The sequence below is a fragment of the Mizuhopecten yessoensis genome, unplaced genomic scaffold, assembly GCF_002113885.1.
Source record: "Mizuhopecten yessoensis strain PY_sf001 unplaced genomic scaffold, ASM211388v2 scaffold9997, whole genome shotgun sequence".
Taxonomy (NCBI): Eukaryota; Metazoa; Mollusca; class Bivalvia; order Pectinida; family Pectinidae; genus Mizuhopecten; species Mizuhopecten yessoensis.
In genome coordinates, this window is record NW_018408327.1 from 67,182 (window position 1) to 93,247 (window position 26,066).

The window sequence follows — 26,066 nt, forward strand, 5'->3', positions numbered from 1 at the left end:
TTATTTTTCCATGTTATATATATTTAATATTATTAGTGCAGACATTTACAAAATCAGTTTGTGATTCTGAGGATTGCTCGCTACTAATGAATTGAACAAGGACTTAGTCATTCAGATCCCCTGCCAAAATGTCAAGGGTGGGGAACAGAATGATGGAGGGGGTCTGACAAAAACACATTATCAAATCACCCACCTTAGCTAGCCATGGTTAATGTTCAAAAGCATTGTCACCCAATGTTTGATCATGGTAATAGCATGGTTTGACCATGTTTGTAACCAATGTTGGCCACTTCATGAAAAATGTCAAACTATGGTTGACCCTGTATTGTGAAACCAAACCATGGTTGAAATAATGGAAGAAATAGCATTGTGTCAGGTCTAGAAGCTTGATGAAGTTTTCCTCAATGAACCGCTTTTATGTATTTGTTTCTGTGGTAATTTGAAAATATTGAAAATGTCAACTCAATGACAGCTAAAGACACAACTTAACTACTAGATTTGTATGCATATTAAGTTTAATGAAGTTATCTTGAAGCAATACACCCGTCAAAAGTTTTGACAGGACATATAATGGTATTGGGAGCATCCATCTACACTTAAATTTTCGCAAAAAATAATAACTTGCTTAAATATCATTCAATTTTGATGAAACTTTGTATGCATGTACATTATATGAAGACTGAGGCCAAGTTCAAAGTTTAGCAAAATCTGCTGATAATTAATAAGCATATTGTGCTCTGATTGGTCATTCTCTAAACTTAAGTTTGCACCAGAAAACTGCTTTAATATCGTTTGATCTTTATGAAACTTGCATTATACAGAAGCTGAGGCTAGGTTCGATCCATGCATAATTAACAAGCATAATGTGCTTTGATTGATTAACACCTTCTGCACAATAACTTGTCAAATAGGACTCGATTCTGATGAAACTTTGTCAATATCAACTTCAAGCTGTGGACAGACAGCCAGGCGGACAGATGCTCCCCATACCATAATATGTCCGATCAATTTTTTTTACAGGCATGCAAGAAAGATGATAGACTATGGAGGCTGAACCATACCATAAATTAAGCTCACCAGCAATTTGTGCCAGGTGGGCTCAATAAGAATATTAGAAGAATAAAATGTACATCATTTATTCCATAATCACAGTTTATATAAATTTCAAGTTAATCAATTGATTCTGCACTACTGAAATCAGTAAAAAGAATTTGAATCTGAAATCATTCAGGCAATTTTCTAAAAATCACATAAGTCAGGTAGGGAGCTTTCTCTAATCTCCTTCCACAATAGGTAGCACCAAAATGTCTGTGGATTGAGTCCATTGTTTAGGTCACGTAAGGAGATTTCTCTGTACTCCTCCCTCAGTAGACAGAACCTTGTCTGTGGATTGAGTGCATTGTTTAGGTCACGTAAGTAGATTTTTCTGTACTCCTCCAACAGCAGACAGAACCTTGTCAGTGGATTGAGTCCATTGTTTAGGTCACGTAAGGAGATTACTCTGTACTCCTCCCTCAGTAGACAGAACCTTGTCTGTGTATTGAGCCCATTGTTTAGGTCAGGCAAGGAGCTTTCTCTGTTCTCCTCCCTCAGTAGACAGAACCTTGTCAGTGGATTGAGCCCATTGTTTAGGTCACGTAAGGAGATTTTTCTGTACTCCTCCAACAGCAGACAGAACCTTGTCAGTGGATTGAGTCCATTGTTTAGGTCAGGCAAGGAGATTGCTCTGTACTCCTCCCTCAGTAGACAGAACCTTGTCAGTGGATTGAGCCCATTGTTTAGGTCACGTAAGGAGATTTTTCTGTACTCCTCCAACAGCACACAGAGCCTTGTCAGTGGATTGAGTCCATTGTTTAGGTCACGTAAGGAGATTTTTCTGTACTCCTCCAACAGCACACAGAGCCTTGTCAGTGGATTGAGTCCATTGTTTAGGTCACGTAAGGAGCTTTCTCTGTACCCCTCCAACAGCAGACAGAACCTTGTTGTCTGTGGATTGAGTCCATTGTTTAGGTCACGTAAGGAGCTTTCTCTGTACCCCTCCAACAGCAGACAGAACCTTGTTGTCTGTGGATTGAGTCCATTGTTTAGGTCACGTAAGGAGATTTTTCTGTACTCCTCCAACAGCAGACAGAACCTTGTCTGTGGATTGAGTCCATTGTTTAGGTCAGGCAAGGAGCTTTCTCTGTACTCCTCCCACAGTAGACAGAACCTTGTTGTCTAAGGATGGAGTCATCCATCCTTCCTCTTCATCCTTTATCACAGTTTTCTCTGCGTGACTTAACTTTGGTGTTGACCTAAGGAGAAATAAAATGGTCTATAAAGTAAAGAATCAATGTGAAATGTTGCTTTCAAAAAATTGATGTCTTCAACTACTGAATAATAATTGTTTCATATAAAATTACATCAAAAATCTTTTGGTTCTAGACATCATGATGTCATTATTAACGCTGTCTGACATTATGAACAAGTCAAGAGACCTCTGAAATCATGGTGATCTATTTGATTAATTTGTATTTCATTACAAACTTCTGGTCAAGGTAATGGACGTTGAGGATATTTTTATCATTGTCCGTACATGTAAAACTTCAGTAGAAGAAAGTTTCTGTCCATATGTATTGGTTAAGGTAAGGAACTCTGACATTACTAGGGTGAGGAAATGCACTAGAAATAAATTCTGTCTTGGTAATCCAATAATCAAAATCTGACAAGGAACAATACATTATTTTTCAGAAAATGTCTAAAATCCAAATTTCTTGTTTGAAAATTTCAACGCATACTTGTGTTTGTGTGGGAGTGGACGGGTACTGTTTGAAAATTTCAACGTATACTTGTGTTTGTCTGGGAGTGGACGGTACTATGTAGAGTTGCTGCGTACCTGGTATGGCTGAATTTAGAGAAAAGGTCTTTAATACTGCACTGCTTTTTGTCTGGAGCCCTGGAGACTTTACTCTTGGTTGTTTTCTGTCCTCGCGATAATCCAGATACACGACATGCTTTTTTGGTTACACCTGCAAAATGAGAGACGAGGAATCAAGTTGGAGATAGCGATCAACTAATTCACTTGTTAAAAACCATTGCAGAAGGTAAAGAAGGGATAGTGTAAAATGTACTTATATTTGAATGCTCATTATTTCTTGAATTAGGCTAGGCTACGTATAACACATGCAAATTAATGCTATATACAGAAACTTCAATTAGTGTAGTAATAATTCAGCAAAATAAGTGCCAAAACAAGATTACCGCTCAAATATGAACATTTATTGTAGATACATGAAGTCATGATATTTTGTGTAAATTTGTTTTAATGAACATGACCTATACAATCAAGACACAATTGAATGAAGAGATCCCAGAGGGATCTTTGGTGGCCAACATTGAAAGAAATTGGTAGTTTTTGAAAAAGAGGCCAAAGGGGCCTGAAGATACTCAAGATAAATTGCCTTTATTGTGAAATTCCTAGCAAGTTAGTTATGAAACACATGACTTTAGGAATATTTCCTTATTCAGAAGAAGGAATTTTAACAAATTTTAACCCTGTGACTTTAACATGTCTGGAACCTGAGGTAGACTTTACTTGCTACTTACCACCTAATGTAGATCGAGGTACTGCAGGAGATACACATAATGAGGCTGAGGTTGTTGAACTTTGTCTGGCATCCTCTTCAGTGTCGCTATGGGTAACACATGAGGGAAGGGAAGGAAGCGAGGGTGGTTTATCCTGAGATGTTTGGCTGTCTGTCATACAGAAAGAGTCTATGCTGCCACGCACACTGTTACAGCTACTCTGTAAATCGTCACCAGGGACACGTGATGAAGCATTCTGGGAATTCTGAGAACTGTTACCATGGCACCTAGGGTTTGGTTGACTAGCAGACACAAACTCATCTTTAACTATTGTAATGTCACTGCTGGACAAGTCCAACTCTGTACTTGATAATGATTTCTGAAAAGAGTTCTTAGGTTTACTTACAATCTGTTTGAACTGGGAATTTATATTAGGCGATTGGTTTTCAGCCTGTTTAGAAAATTTGAACTTTGACCATGAAAACACTGATCCTGGTGAAGCTTTTACTTGGCCTTGTGAGCTGACCTTCGCTTTATTAACAGGTGACCTGAGTTTGACCTTTGGTTCAGGTGATGTCACTTTGGTTTTTGTGACTTGAGAATTACGCTCCATCTTGCCAATCTGCTGAGGAGAGTTGGTTGTTAGGTCACTTCCTCTTTCATCCCGTGGCTGGCTAGTTGTGCTGTCCTTGTCAGAACTGGAGGCAAAATACCTGCAAAATATACCATAAAATAACAACCTATAAACTAGAATTTTGTTTTTGTGAACAGAAACATATGTCTCCCCTTATTAGCCAATAGACAAACTTCGGTATAAAAAATGAACAAAGGGCCATATCTCTTTATATAGTGGGTCACGAGACCCGAATTTAGAATGCGACATTCCTATTCCCCAAGATACTTTAAAACTATAGCAAGTTTGGTCAACGTAGGGGAAATAACATGGAACTTATGTTCTGGACAAACTTCGATATTAAAATTAAACAAAGGGCCATAACTCTGTATATTGTGAAGCACGAAACCTAATTTCAGTGCACGGCACACCTTCTGTGAGTGATGCAGGTATACTTCAAGTTTGATCAAGATATCTTTAACGGTTTAAAATGTACGGGCCAAACAAGAATTTACTGAAAATGTTGCACTTATTTGTCCTTTGACCTTGAGGTGAAGGTCACAGTGACCTAATTCCAGTACATTACGCACCTTCTGTGGATGATGCATGCACACCTAAAGTTTCATCAAGATATCTTAAACGGTTTAAAAGTTATGGCCCGGACAAGTTGCGATTAGAAGAACCAGAAGAAGAAGAAGAAGAACCAGTACTAATACAATCTTCATTTGAAGGGGAGACATAAGAGGCTTACCTGTTCTTAACGGTGTTGACAGGTATATTTTAACTCTTTCTGTATCCAACATTCTTTTTAAGGCGACCCTGAGGAATTATCAACTATCAAGGCATATTTTTTAAGGATGCCATATGGCATTCTGAGGAAGGGGATCTTGATAGCATCAGCAGTGCTAAAGAAGTCAACGCTGAAATGCTAATCTAAGCCAATCAATATGCTATGACAATCATATTGGAGTTACCAGTTTCTAAACAACCCTAATATTGGCATTATGTACCCAATAAAGGGACTGTGGCTCTTGAAGTTTTACCTCTGTGCTTCATTCAGCAACATACAGGCCATTCAACATCAATATATGCCTCAGGTTCCATCACAAAAATGTCATGGAAACGTCCCATAGAAACTTCATTTCTGAACAGGTCTTGATACAACAATATATAAATGTCAAGTAATGGAATACCTCAATTGTATTTCCAAGGTCAAGGCCAAAGTGAGCATTATAGAAATGTGTCAACCAATTCAGTGATATCAGATCAAACATTATGCAAATGTAGGTGTGTTAATACTTTGGATGATTGCTTTAGTCTGTCGAGGTCCACATTACTTATTTGTATTGGCGAGGGGGCATCATGTCTTATAGACATTTTATAGTTTTATGAAGTCATCCTAAGAATCCATCAAAGCCCTTTAACTTTTTGAAGAAACAAATAAAGGAATGAAATGTTCAAATATCGAGTCGATTACAGGTTTTCAACTCAATTCTGCCAAAGAAATACCCAATACATTTTACAGTTTTAAGTAATATCATTACCTGCTTTTCAATTCTTTTTTGGCATTGATGTCAAACCTTGGTCGTTTATTCATCAGGAAAGCAAACTTGTTCCTCTTGGGGGACTGCAGACAGTTTTCCTTGTCCCTGGGGGATACCTGGTCTGGTGAAGCCAGCGTGTTAATGGACACAACAGTGTCAGCTTCCTTCAGAGAGGCCATGAATTTTCTCCTGTCCTCAGGGGACCCCTTCTTTGGAGTTGACAAGACTTCCTGATCCTCCTCCTTGCCCGAGTCTTTTATCTCCGACTCCTCCGTGAGGCTACAGTCCAGGTCCATCTTTGCACGTTTGCGGCAGGGTGACAGTGCAGACAGCCCATCTTCTGGCAGACATCTGTTGCTGGACTCTTCTTTTAAAGGGGACTTGGATATGTACATCCCCGACAACTCTGAGTCAGACCTCGTGTCAGCACTCTCGTCCACTGTAAACAGAAAGCAGAACCTACTCTTTGATGTCCACACAAGGTGAAATTTTTATTTTTCATAGTAATTTTTTTTCCTAGCAGAATACACTTTGTCTCAAACAAAATGTCTGTATAGAAAATTTTCAATTTATTCATCCCAAAGCTATATTTAGGCATCATTAAACAGACAATTCAGATCTAGTGTCTCCTGATACAGGTTCCTATTCAACATTATACAAGTGTACCAGGTTTCCATAGAGCTGTGTGTTCACATCAACGAACAAATAATAGTTTCAAAACATTGTTAATCTGACCTTTTTAGTCTCATTTGTACTTGTGCCGTGTAATTTAAGGACCATAGTCAGAGAGTTTATTTAGATACAAAACTTAAATCAGATTGACACAAAACCTGGACCATGGCAGTATTAGGTGTAATCCGATTAAAATCATCTGTTACATGGCTCCCCCTGAACATCTGAATGTGCCGCAGTCACGGTCACGTTCAAGTGACCTTTAGATGAACCAATCATGGTTGATATAAAAATAGCGAGGGGTATCGAACATATTTGTTTTCCAAAACAAATATGGCGGCGGGAACCGACATTTATACGACGTCAAGGAAAACGTACCCATCAGGTAATAATTGCGTAGGCAACACCGCCACAAGGAAAACATACCCATTGGATAATAATTGCGTAGGGAACACCGCCATACAGTCTTTCTTCTTTAATAAATCTTCGAATATCTTTTTCTGTTTGGGTTTCAGACGATCAATCTCAAATAACTTCAGAACTTTCGCATCATTCTCATCAATGTCCGCCATATTTGTCACAACTCTGAGCGCCCTTTTGAAAGAGGGTCTCTGATTGGTCAAAATTTAATGAGTATTTATCAATATAAAGGTCACCTGAACATGAACATGACCCTGACCACGGCACACTCCGGCATTCAGGCGTAGTATGAAGTTAACGAAGCCATGTAACATGTGATTTTAATCAGATTGTATTAGGTGATCAAGACATATAATCTTTATAATAATATTTTTGATAATACTTTTTAAGAAATAACCTTTTAGTTTGCTCATTGTTTTTTTTTGTTACATGACAACATGAAGTATAGGTACCAAACATATTGCAGTCATTAGTCAATGCTGTCTTAGTGACCACTTGTAAACAGTGATTCCCTGTCTATAACAAACATACTGCAGTCATTAGTCAATGCTGTCTTAGTGACCACTTGTATACAGTGATCCCCTGTCTATAACAAACATACTGCAGTCATTAGTCAATGCTGTCTTAGTGACCACTTGTATACAGTGATCCCCTGTCTATAACAAACATACTGCAGTTATTAGTCAATGCTGTCTTCGTGACCACTTGTATACAGTGATCCCCTGTCTATAACAAACATATTGCAGGCATTAGTCAATGCTGTCTTAGTGACCACTTGTATTCAGTGATCCCCTGTCAATAACAAACATACTGCAGTCATTAGTCAATGATGTCTTAGTGACCACTTGTATCCAGTGATCCCCTGTCTATAACAAATATACTGCAGTTATTAGTCAATGCTGTCTTCGTGACAACTTGTATACAGTGATCCCCTGTCTATAACAAATATACTGCAGTTATTAGTCAACGCTGTCTTCGTGACCACTTGTATACAGTGACCCCCTGTCTATAACAAACATATTGCAGTCATTAGTCAATGCTGTATTAGTGACCACTTGTATATAGTGATCCCCTGTCTATAAAAAACATACTTTCAACTGAAACCTAGCTCACCGGCCCCTGTGTAAATGAAGAGAAATCAGTGATGTGATAAGTGTACATACCATGATCCCCTGTCTATAACAAACATACTGCAGTTATTAGTCAATGCTGTCTTCGTGACCACTTGTATACAGTGATCCCCTGTCTATAACAAATATACTGCAGTCACTAGTCAATGATGTCTTAGTGACCACTTGTATACAGTGATCCCGTGTCTATAACAAACATACTGCAGTCATTAGTCAATGATGTCTTAGTGACCACTTGTATCCAGTGATCCCCTGTCTATAACAAACATACTGCAGTTATTAGTCAATGCTGTCTTCGTGACAACTTGTATACAGTGATCCCCTGTCTATAACATACATACTGCAGTCATTAGTCAATGCTGTCTTTGTGACCACTTGTATACAGTGATCCCCTGTCTATAACAAACATTGCAGTCATTAGTCAATGCTTTCTTAGTGACCACTTGTATACAGTGATCCCCTGTCTATAACATACATACTGCAGTCATTAGTCAATGCTGTCTTTGTGACCACTTGTATACAGTGATCCCCTGTCTATAACATACATACTGCAGTCATTAGTCAATGCTGTCTTTGTGACCACTTGTATACAGTGATCCCCTGTCTATAACAAATATACTGCAGTTATTAGTCAATGCTGTCCTCGTGACCACTTGTATACAGTGATCCCCTGTCTATAACAAACATTGCAGTCATTAGTCAATGCTGTCTTAGTGACCACTTGTATACAGTGATCCCCTGTCTATAACAAACAGATTGCAGTCATTAGTCAATGCTGTCTTAGTGACCACTTGTATATAGTGATCCCCTGTCTATAACAAACATACTTTCAACTGAAACCTAGCTCACCGGCCCCTGTGTAAATGAAGAGAAATCAGTGATGTGATAAGTGTACATACCAGGTCTTTGTCGCTTACTGGGACTTTTTCTTTGAAGTTTTAAAGTACATGTCTGTTCTTTCCCCTGCAAGTTTGGGCGTGTCACTTCCACTGTGCCTTTGTCAACAAACTTTGGTCGTACTTTATACAGCTTGTTCCACATTGAGAGCATGTGTGAGGGACAAGAAGTCTTCTTTTTAGTTTTAGGTGGCTGTAAAGGGTGAGAAATAAACACATCAACCATGGCTATCAGCAGTTATTGACATAGAAACCTGTAAAAGGTGAGAAATAAACACATCAACCACGGCTATCAGCAGTTATTGACATAGAAACCTGTAAAAGGTGAGAAATAAACACTTACACAACTCATCAAGCTTAAAGAATGGTTGTAGAATATGAAAGAAGACTATGTAAATCATATACTGTATACCTTTTTTGTCCTCCTCAATGAGGGCGAATTTAAGTACGCAACATGAAAAATATAGAATTGCATTTGAAGGGCGAAATTAACACTGGGCGAACATGGGTTTTATCGGAAAAAGGGAGAAATTTGACTGCGCACATGTTTCCAGGTATACAGTATGTCACAAACAAAATCAACAGATATTTCAGAGTTGTTCCGGAATTAATCACATATGGGGTCAGGAGGCCTTTTTTCTAACACCCAAACCACAAAACTTTATGGATGGTAGACAGATCTGAACTTGACCCTACTAATACAATCAATACAAGTGTCCCAAATGAAAATAGTTTTTAGGATTTGTCCCTTAATTTACTGTAAAATAGTAGAATATCAATGAACATCTATTGAGTTTTGACTATAAGAACAAGTTAACAACTGATATCTAGGTAAACATGATCTCTAAAGCAAACTGGCAAAATTTTAATTTTCTGTCATAACTGATATTGCCCTTAATAAGGACAAGGTCCCGTGTGGTAAACATGTACTTCCAATTAACACTGTTTGTCAATTCCACTTGTCTCCTGGACTTGACAATGGCAATAACTCAAGTAATATCTAATCAAATCAAATAAAACAAATATTAACTCTTTTCACTTCAATTCATCCCAGAAAAGAATTCAGACTTTTTAACTTTGATCAGATTTTAAAATCCATTTTATAACTTGTAATTAATCACATTCAAACATCAGTTTTCAAATGCAACTTTGTCTAGATTTGTGTGTTTCCTGGGACTGTTCTGAAAGAGATATACAATGAGGTATTTTTCAACTTTTATCTCTGAGTAATCAGTCAAATTAAAACCAGCAGGATAAAGATTCTAGTCACTGTTTCATACCTACCACGTAAGTATCAGGATCGAAGTTGGCAAACATTTGCATGGTGTAGATATTGATGTTCCCCAATGCAATATGCAGTGCCTTGTCACCGCGAATGTAACTAGGAAAGGTCAAGGGTCAATCGATCATGAATCATGTTCGCATACATACATTTTACATAGGTCAAAATCAACTACCCCAGTATTTCAGTAACTTGCAATGTTTTACAGAATAACTGCAGAATTTTACAAATAAAGTTGATTTTTTTTTAATTTGAACACTAGAAAATTAATATACTAATACACAGAGACTATGTGCTACTTTTGAAGGTGGTTTTGTCTGTATGGTGTCATGTTAAAAAAGATACGGCCCTGCATAGTCAAGTTGGTCACTGCTGATCTCAGGAGGGTACGGGTTGAGGGGAACCAGTTCCCTCCTCAAGGGGTTAAACACCAGCTGGTAAAGAAACGTGTTGTCAGCCTTAATGAAGTTGTCAATGTACTCCTGTGGAACACTCAGGGACATCTTGAGGTAGGTGGACGGGAACTTCTTCAGCAACTGGAATAAAGAACAAGTAAGCAATTACTTAAATTAAGTTCCATAAGGACACAATTCTTGGGATTTAGCACAAAACGTTATCTGTTCTATCCCTAACTATCCTGGGTTGTACTGCCTCCACTATTTCTCTTCAGTTCATTATAAACAAATACAGTTTCTGCAAAACTTTTTTATTTGTTATTCAGCTGATATTGTAACGTAAGTTTTTTTGTAATCTGATAGGGATCCAATGGTGCATTGAGATACTGTATACAGGTAATATTCCTGATTTACAAGATAAAGTGAATGTGTAAACTCAACACTAAAACTAGGAAAGACACTACCATACTAAGACCATTAATTCCACAATCTCTGAAATTGTGTTTTCATGTAATGAGAGATAAAGGACATGTGGAATCAAAATAGCACAGATTATGACTCTTCCTGTCACTATTAGACTTTATATTTCAATGTTATAATAAATAATCTTAGCAAATACTTCATCAAGTATTCACCAGGAAGTAGTTTATAGTCTCATGCAATAGTTACTAATAAAAGTACTTAGAAACAAGACTGTATTAATGTACCATTGTTCAAAAAGCTGTGATTTTGCTAGCCTTGGAAGAATGCATGATATTTTCATTTCATTTAAATAAAATCTCAATAAAGCTGTTATTATTGTGAAATAAAGAAGGCAAAGAATTTTGATCTGTTGACAAAATCTACACATGTATATAGAAATGGATGTTGATCCCAATGGGAAATTATCTCCCCTTTGACTACCGAATGTGACATTTTACCAGGTAAATTATCTCCCTTACACTGACTGATAGTGATGGATTTGTTTGTTTTTATTTTACTAAAACCCAAATTTAACATCAAACCAAATACTGTTATTAAGTGTTTAATTTCTCATTTAATTATGTTGAATATATAATATGTTCTGAAACCTAGGAACAGTGAATACATTTTACAAGGTGCTTGACTGTATCTGGAGACAGTGAACTTTGACTTTCATGATGTATTTGTAGACTGGCTTTTTCCCCTCCAAAACACAAATGTATATATGAAGGTACCTAAAATTGATACTTACAGTTCTTATAACTGTGAACTTACCAGCTGTAAGTCTGTCTGTCTAGCCAGCTTGAACACCTTGCTAGCCTTCCCGAGTCCTATTCCTGGCAGAGAGGGTAAGTAATCACAACCAGACATGATACACATGTAACGAAACTTCTCAAAGGTGTAGTAGCCCTCAGATATCCCCAGTACTTCATTTAAACGGTTACTTTCAATTAACACTCCATTACCGAAGTGGTCCATCTTGAATATGACCTGATAACAAAAATATTCTTATTAACATTATTTTCCTATATGTATCATTGATAGAATTGCATTGTGTAAACATTTCATATTAATTTTAGCAAAAATACACTGAACACACATATACTACATAACATTACATGCATATAAACATTACATAACATATAACTGTGGTTTGTTTAACATTTTACTTTTGATTACTCAGTCTTATGTGAATTCTGAACTTTGATGAAACATCTTGATATTAGTGTATATATATACCTGGTAAATGTATTAGTTTTACTAATCCATTGCAAAACAGTGTTTTTACGAGACAGAAATTTTGGGAGGAAAATCAGACAAAAATCATAAATTCTAAACAAAATCTAACAATGACCTTTTTCTAGTCCCACACATCTGAGAAGGTAGTTTTGAACTTGGCTGCAGGTGAATTTAGTATTAAGGACAGTTCTTCATTAGAATTCATTAAGATTGTTAGACATTCTAAAAATGATATTGACAGATTTGATAATTTATTTATGTAATACCTGTTTACAGCCAAAAAGAAGGAGATCCGAGTCCTCTGTGATGATAGCCTGAGCAATGCCTTGTTTACACAGGAAGGCCAGCTGGGCGTCGGCTTCATAGGGAGCCACAATACAGTCGATCCCCCGCGCTCGACATGTCTGTCACAAAGTAAAACGTAAATCTCTCAATCCCCCGCGCTCAACATGTCTGTCACAAAGTAAAACATAAATCTCTCAATCCCCCGCGCTCGACATGTCTGTCACAAAGTGAAACATAAATCTGTCAATCCCCCCCGCTCGACATGTCTGTTACAAAGTAAAACGGAAATCTGTCAATCCTTCACACAGTTAAGCAAATCTGTCAGAATGTGATATAAGAGCAACATTATCTCTAATAAATCAGCTATTATAAACAAAACATTTTCAATTCACAGTTAATGTTGGGTTTTTTTAAATGAAAATCAATGTTTCATAAAAATGTTTGTGAAGAGGACTCTGCCCATTCCAGATCTTTGTCTAAGCTGGCTAATCTTTTGGTCCCAAGAAAATCCTTCTTTAACTCTAGTAATTAAACTCATGCTAATCCGAACTGTGTATTCTGTACATCAGCCCTGTTTCCTGGTCCCATGCCTTCTACACACTAGTCAATCTACGCTAGGTAAACCAGCATTGGAAACCATTCTGATCTAATGCGTGTATTAAATACACAGCTTTTACTTCATATACCAGTAATAAGACATTAATTTTGTCAGATAATCTAATTTTATACTACTGACATGTTATGTGTTTGTACAAATCAGTTGTTCTGCTCCTTTGAGTGATGGTGAATGAAATGATTATTTGTTTAAGGAATCTTAACTTTTCTTATAGGTACAGCTTTTTTAATTAAAGAACATGTCCGAGTACAAATTCTTTGTATACAAAAAATACAGCTTTCACATATGTATTCTTAATTATCATTACATCAAGAAATGATGTCTAAGCAGACCACCCCGAACTCTCTACAAACGCCCAATGCTATGGTCCCTGTGTTGTCTAGTCCACTATAACATACATTTATGTTTTTAAATATGTACAATTAGAACTTGAGTCTCAATATTCCTTGTAAAGTCTGGTGCTGAAAAAGTTGGGTTGACCACAAGAAATTCTTTGAGTGACCATGTACACTCACATTCATCACTTCTAAGGCCATCTCCGGGCTGATGTCTATACATCGCTGAAGGCATTCTCTGGCCTCAGCACGCTTCCCTTCCCTCAGCATTTGGGCTGCTTTCTTCCTGTACATTTCACGCTTCCTGAAACAGAATAGAATTTCAATTAATGTTGTTTAGTTTGAAATGTAATAACAACAACTTTGTTGAAGAAAATATTTTTATCATTTAGTATTTACAGTATACACTCAACTTTGTCCAAGAAAATATTTTTATCAGGTAGTATTTACAGTATACACTAAACTTTGTCTAAGAAAATTTTCTTATCAGGTAGTATTTACAGTATACACTCATCTTTGTCTAAGAAAATATTTTTATCAGGTAGTATTTACAGTATACACTCAACTTTGTCTAAGAAAATATTTTTATCGGGTAGTATTTACAGTATACACTAAATTTGTCTAAGAAAATATTCTTATTGGGTAGTATTTACAGTATACACTCAACTTTGTCTAAGAAAATATTTTTATCAGGTAGTATTTACAGTATACACTCAACTTTGTCTAAGAAAATATTTTTATCGGGTAGTATTTACAGTATACACTAAATTTGTCTAAGAAAATATTCTTATTGGGTAGTATTTACAGTATACACTCAACTTTGTCTAAGAAAATATTTTTATCAGGTAGTATTTACAGTATACACTCAACTTTGTCTAAGAAAATATTTTTATCAGGTAGTATTTATAGTATAAACTGACAAATTGGAGTTATCCTCAATTTAAGTTAACCAGAAAACATGATGAATTTCTATGATGTTGAGACAACAATACATTTGGGCAAGGCTAAAGCTAATGATACAATGTTGTGACGTCATCACCAATACTGCAATAGGGGTCTTATTGAACACATGTATATATCAATTATGTTTGGAAATGAAATTTGTGTCCACTGATCATGCTAATGAATAACCATTTTATTAGAAAAGGAACAGATGGCAATGTCAGCGCAGTAATTTCATCGCCAAGCAACTTCAACCATTCAGAAGCTAGAATTACAGATATGGCACCCAACATTTTAGTATACGACGTCATCACCTTTGAAAGCCCTGTGATGCTTACACAAATAATGGAAAGATTCTTACTCTCTGCGTGATTTTTCCACATCCTTTTTTGACGGCAAGCGACATCCATCGAACACCATGATAGGTTTGACATTCTTTCTCAACATGTATTCCAGGTACTTCATGCAGTAGTGAACGAAACTGAAATAATAAATACAATGGCAAATTTAAGCATGTAACAAAACTGATTCTCTTTTAAGTCTGTCCAGCTGGTGCATACCCTATATTGTTTCTGTACTACGATCCCTGGTTCTTGTTTATCACCAATAATCAACCATTATAATTTCCTTGCTGGTTTGGTTTTATTTTGTTTAACGTCCTATTAACAGCTAAGGTCATTTAAGGACGTCCCTCCATGTGTGTAGTGTATGCGTGCTTGCTTGTGTGTATGCAGGAGACAGGGTATGTTGGTTGTTTTGTGGATCTGATGCCAACTTTATAGTGATATCTCACTGAAATGCTGATGGCACCCAGCACAGCATTCCGGCAGGTCACATTATAATACTGACAACAGGTGAACCAGTTGTTGCCATTGCCCTAAATGCTGAACGTTAAGCAGGGAATAACAAGTTACAACTACCATTTTTAAGGACTTTGGTATGTCCAGACCCATTGCCTTCCTCACCTGGGCGAATGCTCAACATTAAAGCCAAAAGTGAACTGTTGCCAAGCAAGGCGCTAGGAAATAAAAGGTAGTTAGAAGTAGAAAGAAAGATAAAGATCCCAAATATTGCAATGGGCACAGCAAATTTATTTTGGTTGCTTTTGTGTCCCCAAATAGAGGACACCAAAGCAAATCCCTAATTATGCAGGGGGTTCGTACAATAGTCGCCTCCTACGACATGTACAATGGGTAGCAGCAGACAGATGTATTCTTTTCCCGATCCCCCGCCTGCAGGTGTGAACTTCCTAGCACAAGAGGAAACTATAACACTATTTCTGAGGAAACTTGTACCTGCTCAATTACAGTCAGATTCCTAAATCTATGTTTATGTCCACCTGTTCAGTTGTATTTATTATTATCATTATTTGATATGAAAAATAAAACCACTCTAACCTTAAGGCAATATTACAATACATAAACAATCATACAATCAATGACTACTGTCAAAACCACTCAATAAGCCGAGGATATCATAGGAGCTGACCTATTTGGTGTTTCAGTTTGTACAGGTCCTATACCACCTGGCTAACATACAAATGTGCTGGAGGCAGAAGCCTGTTCTGTTTTCTTCAGTTTAAACTGTTATATATATGGATCTAACAGCTTTTTACCCTTACAGGATCCCACTGCATGTAACATGTTACCGGCCAATAATGTGCGACACCCTTACAGGATCCCACTGCATGTTAACATATTACTGGCCAATAATGTGTGATACCCTTACAGGATCCCACTGCATGTTAGCATATTACTGGCAAATAATGTGTGATACCCTTACAGGATCCCACTGCATGTTAACATATTACCGGCCAATAATGTGTGATACCCTTACAGGATCCCACTGCATGTTAGCATATTACCGGCCAATAATGTGTGATATGTTAACATATTTGTGTGATATGTTAACATATTATCTTTTGTGTCTGCTATAATAAAGGCACCTTTAAGAAAAAGATGATTTGCTGTCCCGTTGCAACACTTGGTAGCTAGACTTTCGTTTCAGCAGTGTATCCCCAGGCACCAAACAGGCTTTTATATGATTAAGCAACAAACAGTGACCCCTGTTCCTCTGTGAGTGTTGAGCCCAGTTTACCTGTGTCACACTTGAGCGATCACCTATAATTTTCTTCTCCCACATACCAGCATGTCTCTGTGTTGGCACAGCTAGCATCTTTTGCAACTTCTGTACACATATTTAATATGACTTATTAAGAAAGATGTTCCTCACTGTGTAAAAGATGGAATTACATTGATGCCCTATTTCCAGCACACAGAAATCATTGTCTCTGCCTCAGTCAACAGTGGACACACATATCATGGTCAGGGTAAATGATAAGCTCACCCACTGGGCCAGATGCTACTGGTCCAACACGCCCCTTACTCATTAGAACTGGAGGCCCTCCTCTGGTCTAAAACTGTACAGTCTTAGATATTTACTGTACAGTAGAATAAACACAGACAAAGGTCTAGGTAACAAAGCTGCGGGAATCGTAGCTTCTAGGCCTGATTTTTAATAATAAAAAATTCGGGCCTAGAAGCTACGGTTCCCGCAGCTATATGTAACATTGATTAGCTATAGACTTCCCTGAAATTTTGATAAGAAAATTAGAAAACATGTGTAATGATAAAGAAAAGGAATGTTACAAAACCCTTTTACTCTCTAATCTCTATACTAGTGTGAGAATTATACACATTATATGAAATAACATCACAGATTAGATAACGTGGTCTCCAATGTAAATGTCAGCGTTTTTCATTGTGATTGTCTATATACTCACACATCAGTTTTCTCCCCGAGTGCTAGTTTGTCAGCACAGGCAAAGGCCCCCTTGTGCAGCCAACAGTAGGCATCTATAGCTACCGTGCAACCTTCAAACTTGGCCACGTTCACAGGGGAGTGAATTTTCTTCAAGAATGGTAGCAGTCCCTGAATCCCCATGATTACTGTAAAATAAATAATTAATAAATGGTCAATTGTAACACTTTTATTTGTTGTTGCGATGTGACAAATTTACCCCCACCCTAGGTTGGAATATACGATCTGAGGAAAATGAAAGCGACTATAAAGTTGAATATCACCGTTAAAAACTCATAATTTTACATACAAAACATTTTTGTCTCCCGCGACAAAGTAGCGAAAGCCAGACTAAGGTGTTTAGTCACATTCTGAAATTAAACTTAAAAAAGTGGATTCAATAATTAAGATATAATCGTTGCCAGCGATGACGTGAACTATAAACACTACTTGGCTTAAAATACGATAATCATCCATAATAACTGAATTACAATCAATCTGGTTTATTGTATGATAAAATAATATTATATTGCAATGACATACATGTGCATAAGACAGGAGAGACAAGGTGTAAAACCTGACACACGTGTATACACCTCGGTTTCCATTTTTGCTGCGACAGGAAATTGTCATGTGACAGATCTTGATCGGACCTTGATCGACAGTCTTGTTGAGATAAAAAAAAAAATGACCAAGTGTAGTTGTTCAATTAACGAGTTTCCTGTTGTCCGGTAGTTTAAAGGTATAAAATTAATTGCTGGCTGTCAGTGCACCGATGCTGGCCATAAAATTTAATTATCTTATGTCAGCTAAGGCTTAGTATATGACCTGTCGGGGTCAGGGGATGCTGAACTGTATTGCCTGCCTATTTGCACCTGATAATGTTGTGATATGATATTACACTGTATCTATGTTATTTGGCAGTCCCAGATCAGACCATTGAGCTAGGCACAAGTCTATGTTAACCCTTGAGAACTAATACAACAGTTAACACAACGATTAGTGTTTAATACATGTATTTGTATCTGAGAGACTTGGAGGGTAACAGTATACAAACAGCAGCCTGGAAACAGAGTTTCAATCCCAATAATACTAATACAACAGTTAACACAACGATTAGTGTTTACTACATGTATTTGTATCTGAGAGACTTGGAGGGGAACAGTATACAAACAGCAGCCGAGAAAACTGAGTTTCAATCCCAATAATACAACAGTTAACACAACGATTAGTGTTCACTACATGTATTTGTATCTGAGAGACTTGGAGGTTAACAGTATACAAACAGCAGCCGAGAAAACAGAGTTTCAATCCCAATAATACAACAGTTAACACAACGATTAGTGTTCACTACATGTATTTGTATCTGAGAGACTTGGAGGTTAACAGTATACAAACAGCAGCCGAGAAAACAGAGTTTCAATCCCAATAATACAACAGTTAAAATAACGATTAGTGTTTACTACATGTATTTGTATCCGAGGGACTTGGAGGGTAACAGTATACAAACAGCAGCCGAGAAAACTGAGTTTCAATCCCAATAATACAACAGTTAACACACCGATTAGTGTTTACTACATGTATTTGTATCCGAGAGACTTGGAGGGGAACAGTATACAAACAGCAGCCTGGAAACAGAGTTTCAATCCGAATAATACAACAGTTAACACAACGATTAGTGTTCACTACATGTATTTGTATCTGAGAGACTTGGAGGGTACCAGTATACAAACAGCAGCCGAGAAAACAGAGTTTCAATCCCAATAATACAACAGTTAACACAACGATTAGTGTTTACTACATGTATTTGTAGCCGAGAGACTTGGAGGGTAACAGTATACAAACAGCAGACGAGAAAACAGAGTTTCAATCCCAATAATACAACAGTTAACACAACGATTAGTGTTTAATACATGTATTTGTATCTGAGAGACTTGGAGGGTACCAGTATACAAACAGCAGCCGAGAAAACAGAGTTTCAATCCCAATAATACAACAGTTAACACAACGATTAGTGTTCACTACATGTATTTGTATCTGAGAGACTTGGAGGTTAACAGTATACAAACAGCAGCCGAGAAAACAGAGTTTCAATCCCAATAATACAACAGTTAAAATAACGATTAGTGTTTACTACATGTATTTGTATCTGAGAGACTTGGAGGGGAACAGTATACAAACAGCAGCCGAGAAAACTGAGTTTCAATCCCAATAATACAACAGTTAAAATAACGATTAGTGTTTACTACATGTATTTGTATCTGAGAGACTTGGAGGGTAACAGAGTTTCAATCCCATAAAAGGTGTCCATACACAACAAAGTTGACAGTGCGGCGGCCACGCAAATCTCTTTATTTTCGGCCGGTTTAAGCATTTATAGCACTAATTTTCCTGTTTCCTTGGTATGAAATATACGGCAATAGTCCCTTTATTGAACTGTAAAACTGGTTCACATCATTTAACAAGAGGCCCAAAGGGCCTGAATCGCTCACCGGGATATCCAAAGTAATCACGGCAAAATATTCTCCAAATAAGATCCAAGGGAATGGGCCAGACTCCAAAGCCAATCCTTGTATTATATCTGTATTAAATTTTTCATGCCTAGCAATTTTATGTATGGTTATGGGGTGGGGATCTCAACTGTTTACAAGGCGTGATTCAGAAATTATGTCCCTAGGGTTGTACCTAGGGTTGTGGCCAGACCCCACAATCAATTATAATTTTATGACTGCATTCGTCTCTTTATGCCCAACAATTGTATATACAGTTTTGGGGTGGGGATCTTAGCCGTTTCAAAGTTATGACCCAGGGGTTAAGTCTCTAAGGGTGGGGCAGACCCTGGGGTCTATTCTTATATCATGACTACATTCCCATGGGTATTTTTGGACCGATCTAACGGCTGCTTCCCCTAGTCTGAAAATTATGTATGTTCCCAAAATAAAAACATATTTTCCCAAATAAAATACCTGTTAATTTAGTCTTTGTTTGCTTATTGTTGTAAAGGGGAGAGAAGTCAAATGCGATGATTTAAATCTAGGTCATGATATCGTTTGATACCGGATACGGTCATCGGAATTTCAAGCGTCAAATTGACAGCTGCTTTAATTCGAGGGTGACATCCGGTTCAACACCATGTCGCATAATTCAAAATACTTCACTGAAAACATTGCATTCAAGGAAGCTACACAGTCTTGTGGACACAGAGACGATCCCGTCATTTGCTTAGTTGACTTGTGTGTGCCTGATCTGCGCTTTTATCTGCTTGTAGTGAAAACTCATCTTTCAGAATCGAAATTTCAGAATCGGAATTTGCTTTTCGTATAGTGTTGCGAGACACACATCTGTGTGACACTGTTGTATGACAAATACTTCACCTGTGACACATCCAAATAGTCTTTCATGTCCTCTACCCAAAGTAGAAACTTTTTAAAATACAACCGAAACTTAAAACATCTATTCCAAGTCGGAAAGATCGTAGCGAGGAAGTTGTCCTCGCTCGGCTCCGTACCGGGCACACATATCCTACTCATTCGTATCTTTTAAAAGGAGAATATCCACCTTCATGCCACGCATGTGACACTCCATTTACAGTGGAACATTTTTTAATAGAATGTTCCGATTTTAAACAAATTCGCGATAACATCTTTCGAGCCCCTGATACGAAAACTCTTTTCAGTTCGGTGTACTAAAAGTCATTATTTAACTATTTGAAAGACATAGGTCTATACTCTGATTCTATAGACTCTGATGTCTTTTGACCCACCTTACCCTTTATGACGTAATATATATCACATAGTCCATATAATCTATTCGTTATCTCTTTTATTATTTCAACCCTCTTTTTATTTGGAATTATTTACACATACAATGCGAATGCTTTTAAAATGAACATTTTTATCTGAGTTTGTATTGCGCTACTAAAAATATAAATAAATAAATAAATCACCATGGACCTAAATGACCACAGCCGTCGATGGTCCATTAAACATAACCACAGCCGTCGATGGTCCATTAAACATAAACAAACAAACAAAAGAAACTATACTGTTATGATCACATATTGTTTATTGAAAAAGTCTTTAGAAAACTGCTTTTTACAGTTTCTTGTGCGCTGGTAACCAGACAGGCCTAGTAGATATGAACTTAAATCAATACCAAAGGGGCAAGGCACAGATCCCCAACCCACAGACAAAATGTGTGTACTGTTGGATGTTATATTAATAATCATTTTGCCTAGTTTTACATGTGAATACAGGCTGCTCCCTAGCCAAACAGTGTGGTATTTTCCAAAATGAAGAAAAATTGTGGAACCTATTCATGTAGGAATGGGCAGTTGTAAAATTTAAGAAGAACAAGGACTCAAAGTCAAACTCCCGTTTGTTTTAAAAGGCACTAGTGGTGGGGATGTGTGCCACTCCCCTGTAACCAATTAGTGATGAAGTGACTGATCCTTTGTGTATTATACTAAAGGGGTCCCTCAGTAGGTTGATTTTACAGAATTGGAAAATGAAACTAGTCTTCCACTGGAAGACGAAGTTTGATTAAAATTCTGTAAAATCAACATCTACTGAGGGATCAATTGCCCACCACTTGAACCCTCCTCCCTCTATACATTATATGTATAGCTATGTATCTTTGGTTTTTGATGCACTCATGTTACTCTGAATACTGAACCATATAGACAATATGCTTTGAATATGTGTAATAATAACAACAGAAGAAATATAAATATATAGATAGATCTTATTTTCCATGTATGGTTTCAATATTTGTCACTGAATCATACACACAAGAGAAAATAAAGTAACATACAACTTGGTCTATTCCCACTGAACTTGGTCTATTCCCACTGACCTAAAAGTGTACGTGTTTTTCATGGTAATTGTCTGGGTCTACCGTTAAGTTCGAATACACTGCCTCACAATTGTATTTGAGCTTTTCTGTCTGAAAATAAGTCAGGATATTCATAAATGTATATACCTGGTAATACTTATTATGTCTCCTGGTGCTGTTAGACAAAGCTTGAAATGGGTGTTTAATGTAGTTTAATGATAACATTTCACCATAACTTAGATATGGGTGAGTGATCTCAGCCCTATGTGTCTAAATTATTATTATTTTTCAAAACCTTGAGCTACATGCCCTTCCTCACCCTGTGCATGTTTATAAATAGTCCCTTCAAATCATAGATATATTGTAGTTGACCTGGACAGTTTCCCTGAAGATCATAAGTCTACATGTACATTTAACATAAGAACTATCTTCAAGCATTTTTAAGCAATACCTATGTCTTATAAGCTTTACAAGCTAAAAAACATCAGCACAAAAATAAAATTATGACTGACTTCTATTATTTATGACTTTTAAAAAAGTCAGATAAGTGGATTTCGTCAACTTCATTCATCTACATTTACCACAATGTTTTTGACTGATTGATAATAATGTTCAACTTATATGATTAGTAGAATAACTGTCATATTTGTTGGATAATTAATTAGCTTGATATCTGTACTGTATCTATTTTTTTGCGAAGCCCCCACCATTGTTTTTGATTGGTTAATAATGATTTGAAAAACAAACATGGTGTTCTTTTCCCTGAAATTATGGTGAAAATTGGTAATTATTAAAGAAAAGAAACTCTGCCTACAATGTGTTTGAAGTCACATGTATGTTGAATGCTAGTACTAATATTAATACCCAACCTCTTCCCCTCTTCCCCTCTTCCCCGGCAGGGTATTTATACGATCCCAAGCCTTGTAATGGAGCAAGCCCAGTGTGATTTTAGAATAAATTGAAAGCACATTGCTCATCCATAAATAGGTTTGTAATATGATCTATTACTGTTGATCTGCTATTTATATATAACTTGCAGTTAAACTCTACCATACATGCCATAAGTTTCCGGTACAAAATAGTGCATTTTTTTAGCGAGATTTTACTTTTTCTCTGAAATTAGTTAGAAATCTGTGAGACATTTAAAACCAAAATAATACTGCATATAACATAGTTTTATATCTTTTATGTTGTCTGAAGCCTCATATTGTTTTTTTGTAACCAAGATGCGAGATTTATTGATATTTTAAAGAATTTTAGGGAAAACCCAACATATGGTCCGGAGATATAGCAATCAACATTTAAAAGAAACAAGAGGCCCATGGGCCTTAACGGTCACCTGATATATTTATACAGAGAGTTGATTTTGTTTTTAACATTTTTAACAAGAACAGAAATATTATTCAAAGTGACAAAAAACAATAAAACCACCTTATTCAATATCTAGCATACAGAGTTCAGACTAAAAAGGATTTGAAACTAGCACCTCTGATTCTAAACAAGGAAAATGAAGAAATTTTAGCACACTGACTCGACTCCTTTGAGCCCCACGCTACAGCCCTTGGGGGTAGGGCTGGCTCAAAATTTTCAAAGTATCAAAACTGTCAATTCAAACTATAAAACATAACAAATTTTGCCCCCCCCCCCCTCCTTCCCTAGGGGGTTAATGTGAGACCCTAGGGTCATAAACCTTAAGACCCTTCCATCTATGAAGAGTATTTGATTCTACCCTATCTGGGTCTTGAGGAGAAGATTTTTGAAATTTTGGTCAATTTGACCCTTTTTGGCCCCGCCCCTCAGGCCCCTGGGGGCTTGGGACTAAACCGGCCACTACTTTTGTTGACCTTTGTCCATGCAAGGTCCCTGCAAGATTTTATTGAAATTGGTTCAGGGGTTTTGGAGAAGAAGTCGAAAATGAAAATTGTTTACGGACGGACGGCGGACAAAAGGCGATCGCAATAGGTCACTTCACTAGAGACTTTGTCTTAGGTGACCTAAAAAAAATGGTAATTAAAAGCAGTAAACAAGAGATCCCAAAGGGATCTTGGCGCCCACCTTTGTACCATCTTCATTAGTTCTTTGTCAGTTCGATCTTTTCTCTTCTTTCCTCTAATCTGTTTGATTGAGTCATGTTAACAGTAAATGCACCTTGAGGTAACTTTTGATCTAACTTAATACTGATGTGTATGAAAGCCAACTGTCAAAGTGAGTTTGTCATTTCACATATTTACTAGTACAGTACTTAATGTGAAAGAAATAGAATCGATCATTGCAATATGAGAAAGATCTGTTTAGTTCTTTTAATCCATTTTGTTTTTATGATCAGTCTCAAAATATAACATACACAACGAGGAAACAAGGGGAACCTACATTTAAAATTTGAGAAAGATCCCTCCCGTACTTCACGAGAAATAGCGATAACAAACTTTCACTATCAAAATCCAAGATGGCTGCCTGTCGGGCCATGTTGTTTATCCGATTAATTCTCAAAAGCTGCCCTGCACAGCTACAGCTAAGGACCAAGGGGAACCTGATATAAAATTTGAGAAAGATCCCTCTGGTACTTCTTGAGAAATACCGAGAACAAGAATTGTTTACGGACGGACCACGGACCAAGGGTGATTTGAATAGCCCACCATCAGATGATGGTGGGCTAAAAATCAAGTGGGATGTGACTGTTAACCAAGGTTAATAATAATAATAATAATAATAATTTGAGGTTCTTATATATCGCTTTATCACAACCTAGTTTGTAAGTTGTCTGAAAGCCGTTCTGTGGCTGTAGGACCTCATCCTTCCTCAAAAATCCTGGGTTTAGTACGCTTACGTACGCTGTCTGCACCCCTGGAATAATTCAACATATATGCGTCGCCTACTGGGACGTTATCTTACTGATTAGCACTTTGGTTTTGCTCCATTAGTTTACATAGGAGGACCGCTTCGTAGGTCTGATGACGCAATTATGATGCATAAAAAATATCTCAAAGCTATGTTATATCAGAGATATAAAAATGCCCATGTTTTTTACCTATATTTTACAACAGTCTGTTCCTTCATGAATTTGGAAAAGATAGCACTATTTGTATTGAAATTGGGAAGATTTGTAAAATTCAGATGGAAGCCATTACATCCGTCGATGAACAAAATCTTTGTCATCAGGGCACATAGATTTTTAGCGCGGGTGCTCCCTGGAAAAAAAAAGGCCTAATTCAAGCAGTGATAAATCTGCATGAGAGTCCAGTACTCATAGAATTGTTATTTGACCCATAAAATTTATGAAAATACTGAAATTTAACATGCTGGGACCCATATGTGTTAACCAAACAGTAGAAAAAGATCCATACAAACTAACTGTAAGTAATTGAAGATTGGTCGCTGCCCAAGTGTCAAAACCTGCTGTTACAACAGTGAACAGTGAACGGCGGCACGAGTGAAACTGAAGTAAAAGTAACTGAACCATTACAGTTAGCTAGGATAAGATAGAGCTATGCCTTCTGAAAACTATCAAAAATAAATTATCACAATTATGACGTTAAGAAATACTCACCAATCGTTCTGAAAGACTACACGCGGTTGTCAATTACTCAGTCATGATTCTGATGGCCTTTTCTGCATTTCGATTTCCCGCTATCAACAATGCAATCGCGCAGTTTTATCTTCGTATTTCAGTGTTCCTGTTTTGATAATCAAATTAAACATCTGTACTCCTAAATTTTCAGGTGGTACTATATCTTAGTAGTTTTAATATTAATTGGATATTTCTTAATGAATATGAATAGGCATTGGAATATCATTTTTTCCCTTTTACGAAACCAATTGTATTAGTCTTGCTCAAGTTCTTTATTTTTAACCGGTTGTGTTACTGACACTGTACCGTACCGTGGCTCCAGGATGTCTAGTAAGTTGGGGCACGGACTTAGATAGCGTACGTGGTTGGGGGGTCTATTGTATATTTTAAAGTTATGAATATCATATCATATCATATCATATCAGTTGATTTTTTTTCACGGAATTAGATCAAAGTTTTTTCACGATCCAA

At 37.0% G+C, this 26,066-nt stretch overlaps 1 protein-coding gene across 2 annotated transcripts; it reads right to left on the reverse strand.

The window, feature by feature from the left end:
* Positions 1-1,706: 1,706 nt before the first annotated feature.
* On the reverse strand, positions 1,707-25,666 carry LOC110459283 (exonuclease 1-like). 2 transcript variants are annotated; one of them, XM_021511467.1, is made up of 14 exons: positions 25,575-25,666; positions 17,178-17,343; positions 14,757-14,876; positions 13,634-13,757; positions 12,484-12,621; positions 11,753-11,968; positions 10,467-10,657; positions 10,124-10,220; positions 8,843-9,032; positions 5,722-6,160; positions 3,586-4,277; positions 2,876-3,008; positions 2,135-2,294; positions 1,707-1,753 (listed from the first exon to the last, which is right to left on the reverse strand). In XM_021511467.1, the coding sequence occupies exons 2-13, from the start codon at positions 17,336-17,338 to the stop codon at positions 2,165-2,167; spliced, it is 2,631 nt and encodes an 876-aa protein (XP_021367142.1). In that variant the 5' UTR covers positions 17,339-17,343; positions 25,575-25,666; the 3' UTR covers positions 1,707-1,753; positions 2,135-2,164. The 2 variants fall into 2 exon arrangements, with proteins under 2 accessions (XP_021367142.1, XP_021367143.1); XM_021511468.1 differs by lacking the exons at positions 1,707-1,753; positions 17,178-17,343; positions 25,575-25,666 and adding an exon at positions 16,341-16,417 and having other exon boundaries at positions 2,141-2,294.
* Positions 25,667-26,066: the final 400 nt, after the last annotated feature.

Bases quoted from the DNA above. Each gene is read 5' to 3' on its own strand.
- LOC110459283 (XM_021511467.1), bottom strand. From the start codon at position 17,338: ATGGGGATTCAGGGACTGCTACCATTCTTGAAGAAAATTCACTCCCCT. The intron at 6,161-8,842 runs GTATGTACACTT...TTCTGTTTACAG, and splicing joins CAGTAAGCGACAAAGACCTG to TGGACGAGAGTGCTGACACG. The intron at 3,009-3,585 runs GTAAGTAGCAAG...CTCATTTTGCAG, and splicing joins ACCTCGATCTACATTAGGTG to GTGTAACCAAAAAAGCATGT.